This window comes from Myotis brandtii, unplaced genomic scaffold (genome assembly GCF_000412655.1).
Source record: "Myotis brandtii unplaced genomic scaffold, ASM41265v1 scaffold77, whole genome shotgun sequence".
Taxonomy (NCBI): Eukaryota; Metazoa; Chordata; class Mammalia; order Chiroptera; family Vespertilionidae; genus Myotis; species Myotis brandtii.
Genome location: NW_005371082.1, coordinates 2,981,618 through 3,004,714, shown reverse-complemented (window position 1 = coordinate 3,004,714; position 23,097 = coordinate 2,981,618). Strand labels below are relative to the sequence as shown.

General features: G+C 35.2%; 1 protein-coding gene across 1 annotated transcript in view; it reads right to left on the bottom strand.

Annotated features, from left to right (window-relative positions):
• LOC106724223 (neurobeachin-like) overlaps positions 1-23,097 on the bottom strand; it is a gene marked incomplete at its 5' end in the record, with an annotated part of 217,421 nt that overhangs the window by 6,055 nt on the left and 188,269 nt on the right. The window contains 2 exons of the mRNA XM_014530729.1: positions 20,379-20,512; positions 21,110-21,307. Of these exons, the coding sequence (XP_014386215.1) occupies positions 20,379-20,512; positions 21,110-21,307 (332 nt within the window). The remainder of the gene's footprint in view (positions 1-20,378; positions 20,513-21,109; positions 21,308-23,097) is intronic.

Sequence of the window (23,097 nt, the reverse complement as noted above, 5' to 3'; positions counted from 1 at the left end):
GCTCCCCAACCCCCTGATCGGCCCTGCTCTGTGCCTGATAGGGGGGAGCTCCCCAACCCCCTGACTGGCCCTGCTCTGTGTGTGACAGGGGTAGAGCTGCAACCTCCCCATCGGCCCTGCCCTGAGTGTGACAGCAGCGGCACCCCAACTCCCCTATTGGCCCTACTCTGTGCGTGACAGGGGGGAGCTCCCCAAGCCCCTGATCCGCCCTGCTCTGTGTGTGATGGGGGGAGCTCCCCAACCCCCTGATCGGCCCTGCTCTGTGCATGACAGGGTACGGAGCCCCAACCCCCCTAATGGGCCCTGCTCTGTGCGTGACAGGGGGTGGCGCCGCAACCTCGCTCCCCTGACGGCTGGATTGACGGCTAACTGCTCCCCTGCTGACCCGATCGCTCCCAACTGCCCTCCCCTGCCAGCCTGATCACTCACAACTGCCCACCCCTGCCACAACCCGCCTCCTCTTCTGGGACTAGTCTCTTCCACGCCAAGTGGACCCGCGGGACCCCAAGCCTCACCATGCAGAGAGGACTCTGGGCCCCGCCCCCACTGTGTGCGCAGCCATCTTGTGACGACCTTGTACACGAGGGCGCGAGGACCACCTAAGCTATTATTAGTACAGAAAAACTACAATAAAAATAATCACAAAAATTCAAACACTTGGAGGTTAAATAGCATGCCATTAAACAATGATTGGATTACCAAAGAGAGCAAAGAAGAAATAAAAAGCATCATGGCAACAAATGACAATGAAAACACAACAATCCAAAACCTATGGGACACGGTGAAAGCAGTCTTGAGAGGGAAGTTCATAGCTCTACAGGCCTACCTCAAAAAACAAGAAAAACTTGTAATAAACCATCTAACTCTGCAATTTGAAGAATTACAAAGAGAGCAATAAGAAAAACCCAGAGCAGAAGGAAATAATAAAGATCAGAGGGGAAATAAATGACATAGGGACCAAAAAAAGATCAATGAAACCAAGAACTGGTTCTTTGAAAGTATAAACAAGATTGATGAACCTCTAGCCAGGCTCACCAAGAAGCAAAGAGAGAGGACCCAAATAAAATCAGAAAAGAATGAGTCGAAATAACAACAGACCCCACAAATATGAAGTATCGTAAAAAATATGCTATGAGCAACTCTATTCCAACAAACTGGTTAACGTAGAAGAAATGGATATATTCCTAGAAAAATACAATATTCCAAAACTCAATCAGGAAAAATCAAACATGTGAATAAGCTGATAACTATAGAGGAAATTGAAGCAGTAATCAAAAAACTTTCAACAAACAAAAGCCCCGGACCAGATGGCTTCACAGGGGAGTTTTATCAAATATTCAAAGAACTAAACCTATCTTCCTCAGACTATTCCAAAAAATTTAAGAGGAAGGAACACTCTCAAGCTCTTTCTACAAAGCCAGCATTACACTTATCCCAAAACCATATAAAGACAACACAAAGAAAGAGAATTATAGGCCAATATCCCTCATGAGCATAGATGCCAAAATTCTCAACAAAATTCTAGCAAATCGGATCCAGCAGTACATCAGAAAGATCATACACCATGGGATTTAACCCAGGGATGCAAGGATGGTACAATATCCGCAAATCAATAAAGGTGATACATCACATAAACAAATTGAAAGATAAAGTCAATATAATCATATCAATTGATGCAGAGAAAGCATTTGACAAAATCCAACACCCTTTTTTGATAAAAACTTTCAGCAAGGTGGGATTAGAAGGCTCATACCTCAACATAATAAAAGCCTTATATGACAAACCTGCATCCAATATCATACTCAATGGGCAAAAACTAAAACCATTTCCCCTAAGAATAAGAACAAGACAGGCATGTCCACTCTCACCACTCCTGTTTGACATAGTCCTGGAAGTGCTAGCCATGGCGATCAGACAAAGAAGAGAAATAAAAGACATCCAAATTGAAAAAAGAAGAAGTAAAATCGTCATCATTCGCAGATGACATGATATTATACATAGAAAATCCAAAGACTCCATCAAAAAACTACTAGAATTAATAAATGAATTCGGCAAAGTAGCAGGATACAAAATTTACACCCAGAAATCTATGGTTTTTTTATAAACCAACTAGAGGCCCTATGCACGAAATTCATGCAAGAGTAGACCTTCACTTGTCATTTGTTGATTTGTTGATGATAGCCATTCTGACAGGTGTGAGTTGGTACTGCATTGTCATTTTGATTTGCATCTCTCAAATGATTAGTGACTTTGAGCATGTTCTCATACATCGCTTGGCCTTCCTTATGTCCTCTTTCGAAAAGTATCTATTTAGGTCCGTTGCCCATTTTTTGATTGGGCTGTTTATCTTCCTTTTGTTAAGTTGTATGAGTTTCTTGTAAATGTTGGAGATTAAACCCTTATTGGTGATAACATTGGCAAATATGTTCTCCCATGCAGTGGGCTTTCTTATTGTTTTCTTGATGGTTCCTTTTGCTGTACAGAAACTTTTTTTTTAATGTAGTCCCATTTGTTTATTTTCTCTTTAGTTTCCATTGCCCTAGGAGCTGTATCAGTTAAGATATTTCTTAGGTATATGTCTGAGATTTTGCAGCCTGTAGATTCATCTAATATTTTTATGGTTTTCTGTTTTATGTTTAAATCCTTTATCCAATTTTGAGTTTATTTTGTGTATGGTGTAAGTTGGTGGTCTAGTTTTATTTTTTTGCATGTATCTGTCCAATTTTCCCAACACCATTTATTGAAGAGACTGTCTTGACTCTATTGTATGTTCATGCCTCCTTTGTCAAATGACAAGTGCTTTCGAGGATGCGGAGAAAAAGGAACCCTCGTGCACTGCTGGTGGGAATGCAGACTGGTACAACCACTGTGGAGAATAGTATGGAGTTTCCTCAAAAAACTAAAACTGGGACTCCCATTTGACCCAGAGATCCCACTTCCAGGAATATATTCCAAGAAACTAGAAACACCAATCAGAAAGGATATATGCACCCCTATGTTCATAGCAGCACAATTTACAATAGCTAAGATTTGGAAACAGCCTAAGTGCCCATCAGCAAATGAGTGGATTAGAAAACTGGGGTACATCATCTACACGATGGAATACTATGCTGCTGTGAAAAAGAAGGAATTCTTACCATTTGCAACAGCATGGATGGAGCTGGAGAGCATTATGCTAAGCGAAATAGGCGAGTCATAGAAAGATAAATATAACATGATCTCACTAATTTGTGGAATATAAAAAACATCATAAACCAATGAACAAAAATAGGTACAGACACAAAGAAGCATCGAACAGACTTTCAAACTTCAGCGGAAAGCAGTGGAAGGTTGGTGGGTGGGTAAGAGATCAACCAAAGGACTTGCATGCATGCATATAAGCATAACCAATGGACAGACACTAGGGGGGTGAGGGCATGTGCCAGGGGGTGTGGGATGTTGGGGGGAGGTCTATGGGGAGAAAAGGAGACAAACGTACTACTATTTGTAATACTTTAAACAGTAAAAAACAAAAACAAACAAACAAACAAAAACATGCCCTAACCATAAGGACTATAAAGTGCTTCCTCCCCCAACATATTTCTAAAGACCTATTTACAGCAATTCCTTTTCCAGGTACATCATGTCTGACTATCAAGGCAAAATTAGAAGGCAATTTCCAATTTAAAAAGACAAATCAAGAATAAGACCCAGATATGGTTGGGATGTTGGAATTAGCAGAATTGGAATTTAAAACAACTATAATTAATATGCAAAGGGTTCTGAATGATAAAAATAGATAGCATGAAAGAAAAAAGGGGCAATGCAAGCATAGAAATGGAAATCTTAATTTTAATTTTTTTTTAAAGGGAAGGAAATGAAAACTACACCTACGCATATCATTTTCAAATTACAGAAAATCAAAGTTAAACAATTCCTAAAAGGAAAAGACAACTTAAATGTAGCAAAAAGAAGAATGACATCTAACTTTTCCTCAGAAACCATGCAAGCAAAAAGAGAATGGAGTGAAATATTTAAAGTTTCAAGAAAAAAAACCCATCAACCTCAACTTCTGTACCCTGCAAAATTATCCTTTGAAAGTGAAGAAGAAATAAAGACTCCCAAACAAACAAAAATTGAGGACATTTGTTTCCAGTAGAACTGACTTGTGTAAAAATGTTAACAGAAATTCTTTAAAGAGAAAGAAAACAATATAGGTCAGAAACTTGGATCTACATAAAGAAAGAACACTGAAGAAATAGTAATAAAAAGTTCTATTTTTTAATCTAAAGTAATCTGATAAAGTTTGTTCAAAATAACTGTTCAGACAGAACAGTCTTCAAATTAAGGAAAATTAACAAAGATTAAGAAGAGCATTGCATGATGTTAAAAGGGTCAATTTTCTGAATAGACATAAGAATTCTCAAGGTGCAAGAGAATCAAACCAGATGATGCAAAAACTGCTATAACTGCAAGGAGAAAAAAATGAATCCACTATGATAGTTAGAGACTTCAACACTCCTCTCTAATAAAAGGACAAATACAGTAAGGCAGAAAATCAGGATATAGTTGAACTCAATAATACCAACAAACCACTGGAGATAACTGACATCTATACACTACTTCATTCAACAGCAGCAAAATAAGCATTCCTCTCAAGCTCACATGAAACATTCACTAAGACAGACCACCTTCTGGATCACAAATCACATCTTACAAATTAAAAAAAAAATAGAAAGCATACAATATCTATACTCAGATCATAGTGGAATTAAGTAGAAATAACAGATAACTAGAAAATCCCATAAGAAGTACAGATTAAACAGCACACTTCTAAATTACACCTGGGTAAAAAAGAAATCATGAGATATTAAAAATATTTTAAATGAAATGAAAATGAAAGCACAACTTACCAAATTTGTGGAATGAAATTAAAGCAATGCATATAGGTAAATTTATAACGTGATATGATATTGACTTATAATAAATACATTTGGTCTTCTTCCCAATTTCTGGCACAGAGTTCCTAAAGTCCTTGAAATTTTCTAAGTGATCAGAACAATTATAGCTGTCTTTAGTTATGTTAATGAGATAAATTTTGTAACTTGCCTAAGAATGGAACCTACTTGCTAGTGGAGCCAACCATATGATTAGTGTGTTGGAACCTTCAGACCCCATCACTCTCCCTAACCTCCAGGCTGCCTACTGTATGATTTCAACTATATGACATTGTAGGAAAGGCAAATATATGGAGATAATAAAAAGATCAGTACTTTCTGGGAGTGGGATGAACAGACAAAGCACAGAGGATTTTTAGGGCAGGGAAAATATTTTTTATAACATTATAATGATTAATATATGTCATTAGACTTTTGTCAAAACCCAATGCACATGAGAATACACAATACTAAGAGTAAACTCAAAGTATCAACTTTGAGTGACTATGATGTATCAATTTAGTTTAAACCTTGATTAAAAAGTACAATTCTGGTCAGTGATGTTGATAATGCGGTAGAGTATGTATGTGCGGGGAGAAAGAGTATATGGCAGAGCCTTGCAAAATTTTATTGTAAACATTAAACTGCTCTAAAAAATACAATTTTTAACAATAATATAATGATAGGAAATAACTTCAGAGGAATGGAGGTGAGAGAGGTAACCTTTGCCTCCCCCCTGAAATTTCAACAAATTAAGCAACTTTATTTCAACAAAGAATTCCCTGCTCAATACAAAGGCACACTTCAGAGATCCACCCACTGAATAATCTAAAACTGGGCAACCAGGAATAAACAGGGAGACAAAAAGGAAGGAAAGCACAGACTGCTCACAGATGCAGCCCTGGAAAGAGGAGTTCAAGGCTCAGTGTGCAGAGGGGAGGAAGCCTGCAATAGCAGGCACTTCCTTCAGCACTGAGGAAAGGAGAGCTGCAGGGGCAGTCTGGCAGGGCCAGCAGTAAGCAGAGCTAACAGTGACTGAGCCAACAGATGGCTGACAGAGCACAGAGATCTGCCCTGCTATACTCCACTGTCAGGTGGTGTTATTTCAAACAAAGAAATAGAAGCACAGAGCACTGCCAAAATATACACTCCCAAAACTCTCCTCCCATTGCCCTTGGACTCAGGTTGAGGAGCATATTACCTGTAAACCAAGAGCAATTAGAATAGAAGCACTATTTTCCTGATCCCCAGGTGGGGTGCTTGGAGCAGGACCCGACAAAGGTCAGGGGTCACCTATACAGTGAGGGTAATACAATCCCCAACACAAAGCAGCCTAGCAGTACTATCTTAGAGAAGCCCTGGGGGTCAACACTGGAAAAGAGTAGAAAGACCTCTTCAGAGGAAGCTGCCAACAGCCATTAATATAGACAGATAAAATAGCCTAGGTAAACTAGAGCAGTAAATACCATGAATAACCACTGTAACAAGGATGATTAGAAAGAACATGAAAAATCCCTAGAAAGCAAGCTGGAACACATGGAAATATGTGATATGAATGACAGATTGCAAGATTGCAGTTCTAAAAATACGTAATGAGATGCAAGAAAACACATACAGTTAAGTCACTCAGAAAAAAAATCAATGAACAAAATTAATACTTTACCAAAGACATTAAGACTTTTTAAAAACCAATCAGAAGTCCTGGTAATAAAACATGCAATTAAAGAGATTAAGAGTAAACTACTGAGCAAAGAAAATAGAGCCGACCAGATGGAAGAAAGTATTAGTGATATCAAAGATAGGAGACTAGAAAAGGCACAGAAGGAAGAGAGACCTGAGCATAAAGACAAATGATAGAGTTCTACAAGAACTATCTGACTCTATCAGAAAAAGCAATATTACAATAACAGGCATTCCAGAGGATGAAGAGAGGAAGAAGGGAATGCAGAGTCTATTCAAACAAATAGTGGATGAGAACTTCCCAAACCAATGGAAAGAACTAGATCCTTGAATCCAAGAATCAAACAGAATACCTAGTTACCTCAATCCAAAGAGGCCCTCTCCAAGACACTTGATTTTAAAACTGTCAAAAATTAATGACAAAGAAAAAATTCTCAAAGCTACCAAGAAAAAAGAAGGAAAAAATTCTCAAAGCTATAAAGGAAAACACATTAGAATTTCATCTGACTAGTCAGCAGAAACTCTACAAGGAAGAAGAGAAACCAAATATTCAAATGTCTGAAAGAGAGAAATTGCCAACCATGAATAATACGGGCAGCAGAATTATCCTTTAAATATGAAGGAGAAATAAAGATGGTCCAGAACATACAGAAGCTGAGGCATTTAATCACCAGAAAACCTCCATTGCAGGACATACTCAAAGGAGTTACTCTACATGAAACAAAGAACAGAAGGTCACAAACTACAAGTAAGGTCACCAAAAAAGTCACAGTATAAACAGGGATAATTTGTGACAACAAAAACATAAAAGGGGAGGGGAGTTAGGGTCTGAACTGGCAAAGGAGGATGAATTTCACCTACACTCAAAAGAAAAAATACTATGGTATATATGAACTTTATTTTTAATAAACCTAACTAGAGGTGCAGTGCATGAAATTCATACACTGGCAGGGGGAGGGGGTGTCCCTCAGCCCAGCCTGCACCCTCTCCAATCTGTGACCCCTTGGGGGATGTCCGACTGCCGTTTTAGGCCCGATCCCTGTGGGAATGGCAGTTGGACATCCCTCTCACAATCTAGGACTGCTGGCTCCCAACCGCTCGCCTGCCTGCCTGCCTGATTGCCCCTAACTGCTTCTACCTGCCAGCCTGATCACCCCCTAACCACTCCCCTGCTGGCACAATCGCCCCCAACTGCCCTCCCCTGCCAGCCCGATTGCCCCCAACTCCCCTCCCCTGACTGCCAGGTCACCCCTAACTGCCCTCTCTTGCAGGACTGGTCACCCCTAACTGCCCTCCCCTGTCAGCCTGATCAACCACAACTGCCCTCCCCTGCTGACCATCTTGTGGCTGTGGGTGTCGCCATCTTTGACAGTGTGGCAGTCAATTAGCATATTCCCTCCTTATTGGCTGTGGGCACCACCATCTTTGAGGGCAGGTCAGTCAATTAGCATATTCCCTCCTTATTGGCTGTGGGTGCTGCCATCTTTGAGGGCGGGGTAATCAGTTAGCATATTCCCTCCTTATTGGCTGTGGGCACCGCCATCTTTGCGACAGTGTGAGGGTCAATTAGCATATTCTTGCTTTATTGGATAGGATGGTAACCACCCACAAAAATCTTCAAAACAGGACACAAAGCTTAAAAAAAGAGGAAATAAAGAAGTATGGAATACCACCAAACAAAAACACAAAGGAAAAAGAACCAATGGAGGCACAGAGCTACCAGAAAACAAAAGATAAAATGGCCATAGGCAATCCTCAGACATCAATAATTACCCTAAGTGTAAATGGCCTGAATTCACTCATAAAGAGGCACAGAGTAGCTGAATGGATCAAAAAACAAAACCCAACCAAATGCTGCCTACAAGACGTACATCTAAGCTGAAAAGACAAAGGTAGATGCAAAGTAAAAGGGTGGAAAATTATTCTCCAAGCAAATTAACATCCACAAAAAAGCAGGTTGTGACATACTTAAATCTGACAAAATAGATTTCAAGGTAACAAGAGACAAAGATGGAAACTTTATAATGATAAAGGGAACATTACATCAAGAAAACATAACACCTCTTAATATATATGCACCCAACCAGAGAGCACCGATATATATATAAAACAACTACTTATAGAGCTAAAGGGAGAAACACATCAAAACACAATCATAGTTGGGGACCTTAATACTACATTGACAGTTCTAGATATATCAATCAAACAGAAAATCAATAATGAAATATAGGCCTTAAATGACACACTAGACCAAATAGACATAATTGATATTTGTGGAACCTTTCATCCCAGAACATCAGATTACACATTATTCTCCAGTGCACATGGAACATTCTCAAGGATAGACCATATGTTAGGTCACAAAACTCACATCAACAAATTCAAGAAGACTGAAATTATATCAAGCATATTCTACAACCACAATGCCTTGAAGTTAGAAATCAACTGCAAAAAGAAGTAAAGAAACCAACAAATATGTGGAGATTAAACAACATACTACTAAAAAAAAATTGACTGGGTCAAATAAGAAATGGAAGATGAGATCAAGATCAAAAGATATATAGAGACAAAGGAGAATAACAATACAACACATCAAAACATCTGGGATGCAGCAACAGTAGTATTAAGAGGGAAGTTTATATCATTACAGGCCTATCTCAAGAAACAAGAGAAATATCAAGTAAACAACCTAACATCACATCTTAAAGAATTAGAAAAGAAGAACAAAAGCAACCCAAAGTCAGCAGAAGGAAATAATATAAATTAGGGCAGAACTGAATTAAATAGAGAATAAAATAACTATACAAAAAATTAATAAAACAAAGAGCTGGTTCTTTAAAAACATTAATAAAAATTGACAAACCCTGGTTAGACTCACTAAGAAAAAAAGGGAAAAGACCCATGTAAACAAAATCTGAAATGAAAGAGAAGACTTCCCCACAGACATCACAGATATAAAAAGGATTATATTAGAATATTAAGAAAGATTATATGCCACCAAATTCAATAAACCAGAAGAAATGGATAAGTTCCTAAAATATATAACCTTCCTAGACTAAATTATGAGGAATTAGAAAACCTAAATAGACCAATCAGCAGTGAGGAAATTGAAACAATCATCAAAAACCTCCCAAAAAAAGAACATTCCAGGACCAAATAGCCAAATGTTCAAAGATTTAAAACCTATCCTTCTCAAAAAACTGAAGAAGAGGCAATATTTCTTAACACATCTTATGAGGCCAATATAACCCTGATACCAAAACCTGGCAAAGATTACACAAAGAAAGAAAACTACAGACCAATATCTAGGATTAATACAGATACAAAAATCTTCAACAAAATACTAGGAAATCAAATACATAAAAAACATAATACAACACGATGTAGTAGGATTTATTCCAGGTGCACAAGGAGGGTTCAACAGATGCAAATCAATCAATGTAATACACCATATTAACAAAAGAAAGGATAAAAATCCTATGATTTTATCAATAGATACAAAAAAAGCATCTGAAAAGACACAACATACATTTATGATTTAAACACTCAAAATAGGAATAGAAGGAAAGTATCTCGAACTAATAAAGGCCATATGTGATAAACCATCAGCTAATATCATACTCAATGGTGAAAAACTGAAAGCTTTTCCTCCAAGATCAGGAACAAGACAAGGATGTCCACTCTCACCACTCTCATTCAACATAATGCTGGGAGTCCTAGCCAGAGCAATAAGGCAAGAGAAAGAAATAAAAGGCATCCAAATAGGGAAGGAAGAAGTAAAACTGTCACTCCTTTTGAAAGATTTGATGCTATATATAGAAAAACCTAAAGACTCCTCCAAAAACTATTAGAAACAACAAACAAATACAGTCAAGTTGCAGGATACAAAAGCAATATGCAAAAATCCATTGCCTTCCTAACAACAAAACATCAGAAAAAAGAAATGTAAAAAACAACAACAAAAAAACCTTCCTTTTGCAACTAAAATCAAAGAATAAAAATACCTGGAAATAAACTTAACAAAGAACATGAAAGACCTATATACTGTCAATTATTAAAAGCGATTGAAAAAGACACAACAAATGGGAAAATATCACACGTTCTTGGCCTTATTACCCAAAGCAACATACAGATTTAATGCAATCATCATCAAAATCCCAATGTCATTTTTTAAAGAAATAGAACAAGAAATCATCAGATTTGTATGGAACCATAAAAGACCCCAAAGAGCAAAAACAATCCTGAGAAAAAAAGAGCGAAGCTGGAGGTATCACACTAAGTTCAAATTATACTACAGAGCTATGATAATCAAAACAGCATGGTATTGGCAGAGATCACAGATCAATGGAACAGAATAGAGAATCCAGCTATAAAACCACATGTATGTGAACAGATAATTATTGATCAGAAACACACAATGGAGTAAAGTTAGTCTCTTCAATAAATGATGCTGAAAAAACTGAAAAGGCACATGCAAAGGAATGAAACAGGATTACAGTTTGTCCCCAGGTACAAAACTTAATTCAAAATGGATCAAAGACCTACATTTAAGACCTGAAACAATAAGGTATATTGAGGAAAATATAGGTACCAAACTTATGGACCTTGGTGGTAGAGAACATTTACTAACTTGACCCCAAAGGCAAGGGAAGTAAAGGCAAAAATAAATGAATGGGACTGTATAAAATTAAAAAGCTTCTGAACTGCGAAAGAAATGACAAAAAACAAACAAACAAACAAAAAATCAAAACAAAGAGGCAGCCAACCAGATGGGAGATGATATTTCCAAACAATAGCTTTAACAAAAGTTTCATTTCTAATAAAGAACTCATAAAACTCAACACCAAACAAAACAACCCAGTAAAAAGTGGGCAGAAACCCTGAAAATACACCTCTGCCAAGAAGACACATGAACAGTCAATAGATACATGAAAAAATGTTCAACCTCACTAGCCATTAAGAAAATGCAAATCAAAACTACAATGAGATACCACCTCACATCTGTTAGAGCAGCCATTATCAACAAGACAAGCAATAACAAGTGTTGGTAAGGTTGTGGAAAAAAGGGTTGGGAATGTAGACTGGTAGAGCCACTATGGAAAACAGTCTGGCAGTTCCTCAAAAAACTAAGAATAAAGTTATCATACAACCCAGCAATCCCTCTTCTGGATATCTACCCCCAAAACTGGAAATTTGCAAAGATATATGCACCCCTATGTTCACTACAGCATTATTCACAGTGGCTAAGACATGGAGACAACCAAAGTGTCCTTTGATAGAGGATTGGATAAAGATGATGTGGTACCCATACACAATAGACTACTACTCAGCTCTAAGGAAGGATAAAATGCTGCCATTTGCAACAACATGGATGGACCCTGAGAATATTATGCTAAGTATAATATGTCAGTCAGAAAAAGTTAAGAACTATATGACTCCACTCATATGTAGGATATAAAACTGAAACTTGTGAGCACAAACAGCAGTGTGGTGGTTGCCAGAGGGAAGTGGGTGGGGGGACAAGGGAATCCTAATATATGGTGACAGGAGAAGATTTGACTTTGGATGGTGGGCACATGGTGCAATATACAGATCTTACCACACCTGAAACTTATTTGGTCATGTCAACCAATGTCACCCTAATAAATTTACTTTAAAAAAGGGAAAAATAATGATAAAGTTAAAAGTAAAAAAAGTTAAAAGCAACAGAAACTGTGCAGACTTCTGAGAAGGTTAGGTTATGAGTTTTATTTGTGGTATTTTGAGTTTGAGATATTTTACACATGGTTTGGGTATAGGAGCTTAAATAGAAGGCAGCTAGTGGAAAGCTTTGGGAGCTGTCAACTTAGATAACAAGACCATGAACCTAGAAACAAATTAAAATAAAAGCCAAGACCTGGCTAGTTTGACTCAGTGAACAGGGCCTGAGGACTGAAGGGTCCCTGGTTTGATTTTGGTCAAGGGCACATGTCTAGGTTGCAGGCTCGATCTCCAGTTAGGAATATGCATGAGACAGCCAATCAATGATTTTCTCTCATTATTGATGTTTCTATCGCTGTCTCCCTCTCCCTTCCTCTCTGAAATCAATAAAAAGATATTTAAAAAAAATAAAAGGCAATATAACCCCAATACTAAATTAACCACAACCTCCTAATGATGTCCTGTTAATTTTTTTTTTTATAGATTCCACTCACTGCACATAATGGTCATCACATCTAGGAGAAAGGAAGGAAAGAGCCTAAATACCTGGGAGACTCAGTATTATACCCACTTTTTCATTAAAAATATTCTGAAGTTTTGAGATTAAATCATAAATATTTAGGCATATGACAATATTCCTTATAAAAACAAATAATACTAACTTTCTTTTTAGACTGTATGATTACCATAAAATTAAAATAAAGCAATTTACTTATTTTCAAAAGAATTTTAATGACATAGAGAAGTTAAAAGAAATTAATACTATTCCATAATAAAATAACAATACCTTCTGTAACAAGATATGATTGGAATATTGAATTACAGATGATGTAGATACGCAAACTAGAGGAAAATGAAGGCAAGAAGTGCATTAAAGATTATGTGTTGTAAACTAAAACAGCACAAAGTAACATAGCATTAAAATAGATTTCACTAAATTTAAAGGAAACGTTTTCTTGAAGAATTATTGTAGAAAAATAATTACTTATGAAAAAGACTCTAAATTACATAAGTACTATAAACTTTATTATTAGATAGCCTCTGTACAGATTTCTTGGAACAAAAATGACTTGCCTAACAAAGAAGAGAGAACAATTTGAACATCACATTAAAATGTCCGTGTGTTTCAGGCAAAATGCTTACTGTACTTTATTTTTCACTCTTTACAAATTAATTTGCTCAGTTAATTCAATGTAAGTTATATTTTACCCTCATTAAATCTCACTACACAAATTATTAAATTTTCTCCTCTAATAATAGTATCACAATACTTCAAAGGCAATTTTTGTGTCTCTTTCATGGGAAAGAATATTTTCATTACTAACTTAGTAATCTTCACAAAACAGGCAAACCAACAAATATGCATACTAAGGAGTGACAGATGTACATTTCTGAAAACTATAAAAAAGTAATATGATTTGATAGGTATATGTTCAAAAATATTTAAAAACTTTTGGAAACTGAAATAGTAATTATCTTCTATATATATGAGCAACAACCTCCACAGGAAAGACAACCATTAAAAATAAGTATTTATCTCACTTATTTTGCTTACTGAAAGCAATCATATTTCATTTTTTATATCTGTTGGTCTAAAATTAGATAATCAAATTTTGACATTATGTACATACTAGGCACTTTTCCTTGAACAAGAATTAAGGAAATATAGCCAGAAGAAAGATTTTTATGTCACTGTGAAGTTTAAGAAAAAATCTGTATTAGGTAGTTAGACACTGAAATGTTGAAATTTTCAGGTAATTTTGTTGGTTTGCATATAACTAGTTCTAATTAGGACTTTACTATGAAACCTTCAATTATTAAGGGGGCTACTTAATTATTAAGGAGGCTATAAAGTTCAAGATAATTACTGTAATAACTGGTTAGCAAGATATTTTGGGGGTGAGAAATCTTGATTTAAGTTCACTAACCAAATTAATGAGCCATTAATATTCATATTACCAGAGTATTCTCAATGATAGCATTATTAACATCAATGTGTTAAGGGATTCTCTAAGTTATTTTTTTTGTCAGAGAGTAGAAGGCAGGGAGGAGTTAGAAAGAGAGAAAAACATCCATGTGAGACACATCCATTGGTTGCTTCCTACAACTACCTCAAGTGCCCACTGGGAGCAAACCCACAACCCAGGTACACATCCTTAACTGGGAATGGAACCCAATACCCTTCAGTGCACAGGCCAATCTTCTAACCACCGGGAAAAACCGGCTAGGGCAAATCTTTTTATACATTATATTCTGTCAGGCAGTCTATTAAACTACATGTCTCATAATAAAAATAAAACAACAAAAAAACCTTTTCTGAGAAAAATATTGATATACTTCTGATTATTTAAGTTATCACTTGAAATTCATTTTGGTTTATATCATTTATCCGAGGTAAAATAGCATTAAAATAAGTTTTAGTACTACAAGATTGTATCACATCAATAGACTTACCAATATTTACTGAGGAAGGAAAGAAAACTCATCAAATGCCTACTATATACCAGGAACTCTGACACTTTACATATACTATCTTATTTAAATGCATACTACAATAAAGTAAAGTTGGTATTATTAAAATCATTCCACAGCTGGCAAAACTGATTCTCAGTGTTGTCTGTAGTGGTTTCCAATGAAGGCTCTTAAGTCAGTCTTTCAGGAATAATGCCCTGGTTCTAATCTACCACTTGGGTCTCTGGGACCTTGAGCAAGCTACTTAATTTTTCCCTCCCTCATCAGCAAAACAGAATTAGAAAAGACAATATAATTACAAACAGTGACTGGCACATAGTGAGTTATCAATAAACACCATGCGCTGCTACTACTACTACTACTACACACCCTCATACATTACCATCTCCTAAGATCAGATAGTACATAACAAAACATCAGTTTGTCTTAATCTGTATTACACCTAAAGAAGATCTGCTCATCACATCACACTGTCTCTAATGAAAACTACTCTTTTCATATGTTTTTTTGTCTGTCATGTTAATCCTCACCTGAGGAAGATTTTAGATAGAGTGGAAAGGAGAGAAGGAGGAAGGGAGGAGAGAGGGAGGGAGGGAGAAAGGGAGGGAGGGAGGGATGGAGGGGGAAAAAGAGAGGGGGGGAGAGAGAGAGAGAGAGAGAGAGAGAGAGAGAGAGAGATGAGAGACACATCTATGTGAGAGAGACACATTGAATGATTGCCTCCAGGATACACTCCAACTGGAGCCAGGTATGGAAGCTACAACCGAGGTACCTGCCCTTGACCGGGAATCAAACCCACAACCCTATGCTCTAACCACTGAGTAACACTGTCCAGGGCTTCATATATTTTTAACTGCTTACCATAAAAAGCCTATTTATACCTTGAGTCAAAAAACGTATTTTTTCAAAGTAAGTTCTTAAGTCACACAATGAGGAAGATTTATTCTATTTTGTATCATCCATAGAATTTAATAACATACATTCTTAAAAAGAAGGGGTGTAGGCCAAATTTAAGAATATGTCATTTGGCCCTGACCAGTTTGGCTCAATGGATAGAGCGTCGGCCTGCGGACTGAAGGGTCCCAGGTTCGATTCCAGTCAAGGGCATGTACCGTGGTTGTGGGCACATCCCCAGTAGGTGGTGTGCAGGCGGCAGCTGATCATGTTTCTAACTCTCTATCCCTCTCCCTTCCTCTCTGTAAAAAATTAATAAAATATATTAAAAAAAGAATATGGCATTTGTATTCAATGTGTACAATAATCCAAATCAAAGGAAAATGAAATTTCTAATATACTGAGTCACTCTTAGACACAAAATACAGACGATATGATTATTTCAAGATTAGAGTTATACTTCTTGAGATAATTTATTAATCTGCTCATTATTTTGTTTATTTTTTATATTTTATTGATTTTTTACAGAGAGGAAGGGAGAGGGATAGAGTTAGAAACATTGATGAGAGAGAAACATCGATCAGCTGCCTCCTGCACACCCCCTACTGGGGATGGGCCAGCAAACAAGGTACACGCCCTTGACCAGAATTGATCCAGGGACGCTTCAGTTCGCAGGCCAACATTCTATCCACTAAGCCAGTGGTCGGCAAACTGCGGCTCGCGAGCCACATGCGGCTCTTTGGCCCCTTGAGTGTGGCTCTTCCACAAAATACCACGTGTGGGCACGCACGTACAGTGGGATTGAAACTTTGTGGCCCAGGTGCAGAAGTCGGTTTTCGGCCTGGGGGAGCCTATTTTGAAGAAGTGGAGTTAGAAGAAGTGGGGGGTGTCGGTTGGTGGGGCAATGGGAAACGCGGCGCATGCGTATTTATTAAATGTCTAGTGAAAGGCAATTTGCATAGTTACTGCTCTCAATATTCACTTGACTGAGAAAGATCAACCAGTACAATATAAAATACTACTAGTCCCCAAGGAATGATAAAACATCCAAATAGCTTTGGTCACTTGGGCAGTATTACTCAAGGTGATCATGCTGATTGAGAATCATTATGAACAGGATAAAATCACAACTGTGACTACATATTGGCCTCATTTACTTACTAAAAACAGATCACATCAACAATATTGTATGTGTTGCCACATGTTAGTTAACTCAGTTCAAGAGTATTTATCTACTCCTTTGTTGGTTATTTTATGCCATGCTAATGGCTAGCTACATGTTAAAATAAGAGTCTGTAGAAAATATTATATCTAAAGATGTAGAGTAAGAGGATAGCTATACAAAATCCAAAAACCAACTAAAGAAAATCATCTTAAGCCAGTCCAAGCTTTGTTTGACCTGGTGTGTTTTGTTTGACTCTGTTCAAAACTTGAGTGAATGCCCAGCCAGCATGGCACAGTGGTAGGTCATGGCTTGATTCCTGGTCAGGACACATGCCTGGGTTGCAGGCCCCATCCCCAGGGGGGGGGGGGGGGGGGGGGGCATGCAGGAGGCAGCTGATCGACGATTGATGTTTCTATCTCTCTCTCCCTCTCTCTTCCTCTCTGAAATCAATAAAGATATATATATATAGAGAGAGATATATAGATATATAGATATATATTTAAAAACTTGAGTTAAAGTCCTCAATTTTAAGCCACTCTATCTAAAAAATGGATAGAATCATTCAAAAGAAGTTTTGATCATTACAACTAAAATTCAAAATAAAAGTACTACTTAAATAAGTAGAAAGAAGTTCAAATATAAAACAATATGGCCCCTATAATAACAACTAATTCTTGAGAGATAATATATAATCTTTTAAATATAAAACCATAGTATTTTAGATAATCTTGTAGATCCACTAGCCCACACTCATAATAACAAAACCATCATGTACTGAGTGATTAGTATTTTAAGCTATATATTTTATCGAATTTAAGCTACATAATCCAGTAAACTACTAATACCCCTATCTTATAATGGTGGGAACGGAAGCACAAAAAAAACGGTAATAACACACTCAGCATTACACTAATAATAAATAGTAAACTTCAGATTTGAACCCAAGTCTGGCACACATATAACAGCTATAGTACGAAGCCTTTATGATAAAAACAAGCCACAAAAATTCTCTTAACAAATAAAGCCTACTTTTAAAGGCTCCAGAAAATAAGATTATTCTTTCAATAAATTATTTTAATCCTAAGCCCTTTACATCCAGTAAAAGTCATCAAAGTTTATAATAATGTCACAGTAGTGCCAATAAAGGTTAAGTCTTATTGAAAAAGAAAAAAAAATTATTAAAAATGACTACTGAGTGGAGGAAAGTACATGGGACCTAAAATGCTTCAAATTGAAACACAGAAGGCAAATAACTTATTTTAGAGATTTGCTCAATTTCTCCAAAATGTGATTAAGAATTAGGTAATATTGTAATTTTGGGCATGTATTTCATTTGTGAACAAATTTTCAAAAAAAATAGAGTCTATTGAATTTTATCTGGAAGATTTAAAAACTTCAAATAGATTTTCATTCCCACACAATATTTTTATGCTGACTAAAAATAAAATATAGGCTATTTCAAGGTCTCATTCATAAATATGGATTTATTATTTTCCCAGAAAACATAAAATTCTAATAATGCTTACCCTATCCTATAGCTAAGACTCTGTGTTCTTCAAATAGAGAGAGAAATTCCATTTAACAACTTGCATGTAACATTTAAAACCCAAAGCCCATATTACTGATGTACACACATCTATAATGTTCACTTCAAAACTTTAAATGACAAAAGATTATATTATTGATGCACACAACTGTCCACAAATAAGTGAACCTCAGACATCAAGGGCTTTTAACACAATTAACAAAAAATAGTAATTATGTTTCATCTGGTAAGAATTCAAAAAAGCACAGGGTAGCTTGGAATTGTGTATGTATTATTATTAAAAAGGAGAGTGATACTTGTATGTTCTCTATTGGCTATAAACTAAGAACATACATATCACTGAAAAAGCTGAAGTTATTTATTACAGAGAAAATTTAAAATGAATTATATAAAGTAACTTGAAACAAACAAATCAAAATGAAAATCATAATGCTGAACCTTCACACTGTCTTTTATCCCCATAATAAAATAAATACAATTTAAATACCAAAATATAATGTAAAAACTAAAATGAGTCTTAATGACAGGCAATAAAAAAAAACCCATGTGTGTTAGATGAATGAACCAGATAAACTGTTAAGTATAATTTTAGCACTAAGATTTTATAATAGCTATTCATAAAGATGTAAGTTATTGTGGATAATTTTAGTTATAACATTTCAAACTGCATAATCTTCCTAATATTTCTTTTTCAAGCAAAATAATTCCATTTCAGGTTAAAATAATTATAGACTTAATATTAATTTAATAAGGAATATTAAAATTACACATGGAGTTTTCTACTGGCTACTTCATCTTCAACTTTTTTTTCATAGCGCTTAATAAGTTTTTAATTACTGATCATAATGTGTACTGGATTACTTAGATAATAAAGATAAAACATTTTTAATTGAAATTCAGGACTGGAATTTAAAGTTTTATTTTTCCAAAATGCTGATCTGCCTCCCAAAGAAATTATTTAAGACCTCATACAAAAGTGGTATGATAACAGGACATGACCTCAGGATTCCATGTCACTTCAAAGCTTCAATCTTTATACTGTACTGATATGAAAGAAAGCATGACCTATGAACGGGAGCTGAATTTTATAAAGGTACACACAGGGACAATATTAATAGCAATAATACAACAGAATTTTGTTAATAGCTAGATTAGATAATAACTATGAGAAAGTCATGTTATATTTCAGTGGACTTTAAATTTTCCCATCTTTGCTTCATTCACTAGTTTTTTCATCAATTCAAAATTGAAGGATTTTATGTGCATACTAATGAAGCATTCCTATATTACTTTTGAAGTAGAAATTAATGTTTGCCTATAAAACTTTCCCCTTAAATTCTCTAAACATAGCAATGTACACAGCCAAAATAGCTGTTAAAATTCACATTTCACTTCTTACATATATGATTCTAAGATATGATTAAATCAGAGTTTTATGCATGAGATATTTTTAATAAAAAGGAGGGAAGCTACAAAAACAGAAATAAACCTACTTAGAAGATATTGAATTTTTATAGACACAGATATGCCACTGGTTAGATTTGGGCTCTCAAACATGAACTATATATAAAGAAAAGCTAATGTCTGTGCTACTCTTATGATAACAGCATTATAAAATAATACCAGTATTTAAATTATGTAACTGTTATTAAATATTATTCTTAAAAATAAACTTTACCCTAATAATTTTATTTAACCTGACAGGATTTCTCATGGACAATCCAACCTATGAGTATTTGCAAAGGATAATGTTGAGAGTAATATTTTTCCTCAACTGCATAATGTAATCACTATGTTTCCTCTGGTAAGAATTTTTTATTTATAATGAAGGAAGTCACTCTTCTTTAGGGTTAAATATGTATCTGCCTTACTCCTAAAAAACTTTTATTCAAACTCTAAGAATAAAACCCAAATATTATAATACATTTATACAATACCAAGTATACCAGGTGTAATCTAAGTAAGTAAAAAATATAAGAAATTACACATTAAAAAAAAAACTTACCAGACAGTTGTTTCCACTTGACTGTCATTGAGCTGTCGATTGTCCAGTTGGGCAAAAAGTGGGAAAAGCACTTGAATCCCTCCAATTGAATGAATTGCACTATGAATTGAATGTGTTACTATAGCTTTCACATCCTACATTCAGAAAACAAAAATGTTGATAACATTTCTGAAGCATAATATTATCACTATTTCCTTGTTCCAGATAACTTCAAATACAATTAAATAACATTAGCTAGACATTTTAAAAACTTTCAATTATACAATTTTTGATGCTGATATAAAATAGAAATTTGAAATCTAAGTTGAGAGATTTTTTACACTAAAAATATGAAGCTATAAATCAAGAGATTTTTATAATAAGAAATACTGTTAATGGATTTAAAGATTCTCAAGGAATTTTATGTTAGGAAGATATACACTACTGTTATTAAACCAAAGTATATTTTTATATTAACAACATCTGTTCAGTTAACCAACTGATTTTATTTCAAAGGCTATAGAAGATACGAGATCAGAAATGACAGATATCCTATTAAGGAGACAAGTCCAAGATAAAGTATATTGCCCAAAAAAAGGGAAGAAGGAAAAAAATGTCATTCAAAGAACTAGAAAACCAAAAAGAAAAACAAAGAGTAGTTGTAGATTTATAGATGAACAATGTTTAATATGTAAAATAAAAATACTGTTAACCAGGATGAGAACATGAAAACTAAGTTACTATTCACCCACCTGGAGCATTAAAGCATGTGGGGAATGCACAAAAATTGATGCATTTTCCTTTGGTGAGGATTCCAGGCATAGTTGAGCATCAGTGGCCTTGGCATTATACGTAAATGCAATACTACTTGCAAGTTTTCCATCATATAGAACCTGTTTATGATGTTCTGCCAAATGAATATCACTCTCAGATTTAAACTTGAAGGTGCTCTGAAAAAATAAAACTAAGTTAAATACTCATTTTGAAGGCAATACACAATAAAACCCTAAAGTTTTAAAGAACAGAAACATTTAAGGTAAAATACTTGTTGTGACCCTTCCACGCATTAATCAATGGTATTATATTAATCTGTTATTCTCACTTCAGTTCTGTAAGAGTTTTAAATTTTATTATGCTAATAAACACATCTTCATTTTCTCATTCTTATTGTTTTTACTATAAACTGTTTTTATTAGAAAACATAAAACCAGATGATATTAAATGTAAATACAATTTTACTTTAATACTCTATAACATAAATTTTTCTTGTTATTACTTTCAAGTGTACACACACACACACAGTGGCTGGCACATGAATAACTTCTATGCAAGTTTATCAACATATTGAATATCAACGTTACTCCACAAAAGCCTAATTAATCCCAAACAAGAAATTCATGTTACCACCTGTTGGAATGGCTATTATCAAAAAGACAAATAAGAACAAGTGTTGGGGCAGTTGTAGAGAAAAGGGAACCCTCCAATTCACTGACACTGGGAATGTAGACTGGTACAGCCACTATGGAAAACAGAATGGCAGTTCCTCAAAAAACTAAGAATAAAGTTATCATATGACCCAGCAATCCTCTCCTGGGCATCTACCCCAAAAACTGGAAAACAAGTATTTGCAAAGATAAATGCACCCCTATGTTCATTGCAGCATTATTCACAGTGGCCAAGACATGGAGATAACCAAAATGTCCTTTGATAGGACTGAATAAAAAAGATGTGGTACATATGTACAATGGAATACTATTCAACCATAAGAAAAAAAACAAAATACTGCCATTTGTGACAACATGGATGGACCTATTATGCTAAGTGAAATCAATCAATCAGAAAAACCTAAGAACCATATGATTTCACTCATATGTGTGATATAAAATTGAAACTTGTGGACACAGACCGCAGTGTGCTGGTTACCAGAGGGAAAGGAGTGGGAAGGTGGTGGGGGGTGGAGATGAGCCTAATATATGGAGACAGGAGATGGTTTCGTTTGAGGGATGGGCACACGCTACAATATACAGATCTTATATCACAGAAAAGTAAACTTGAAACCTATATGGTCCTATTAACCAATGTCAACCCAATAAATTTGATAAAAACTTTTTAAAAAAGATTATAAACTTAAGAAAAAACGTATTACCACTTTAAATAAGAGAAAAAATAAAAATATACCAGCTGTAATAAGAAAGGTATTGTTAGAAATGGTTAAAATTTCTCTGCAGATATGAACCTGACAATGAAAAAATAAATTTAACCTTTGCAACAATCATGTGTTATATGTATTATTATTTTCAACTTATGACGATGCAAGAAACCATAAATAATAGTTTACTCATAATTGTTTGCCAAAACATTAAAATGCATTAAGTAGTAATTAAATTAAACTAAATGCTACACAATGTTCACTAATAATGAAGCATTTTAAGTTTAAGTCTTAAAATAAAAGCTACATCAGCAAAAACATGGCAAATCAGATTATTTGCTTTCTTAAAATAAGCTGTTATAAATCTTTTATGTAAAATTAAAATATAAAATGTAAATTTCCCTTTTATGAACTTTTTGTATTTTAAGAATTTATTTTTATAAATAAAATTCTATGGGTATGGAACCAAAAATACTTAATAGTATTAGTCTCAAATTATCTAGAAATCTACACTAATAAAAGAGAAACATGCAAATTGGTGTCACACCGCTACCCTTCCCATTGGCTAATCAGGGCAATATGCAAATTAAC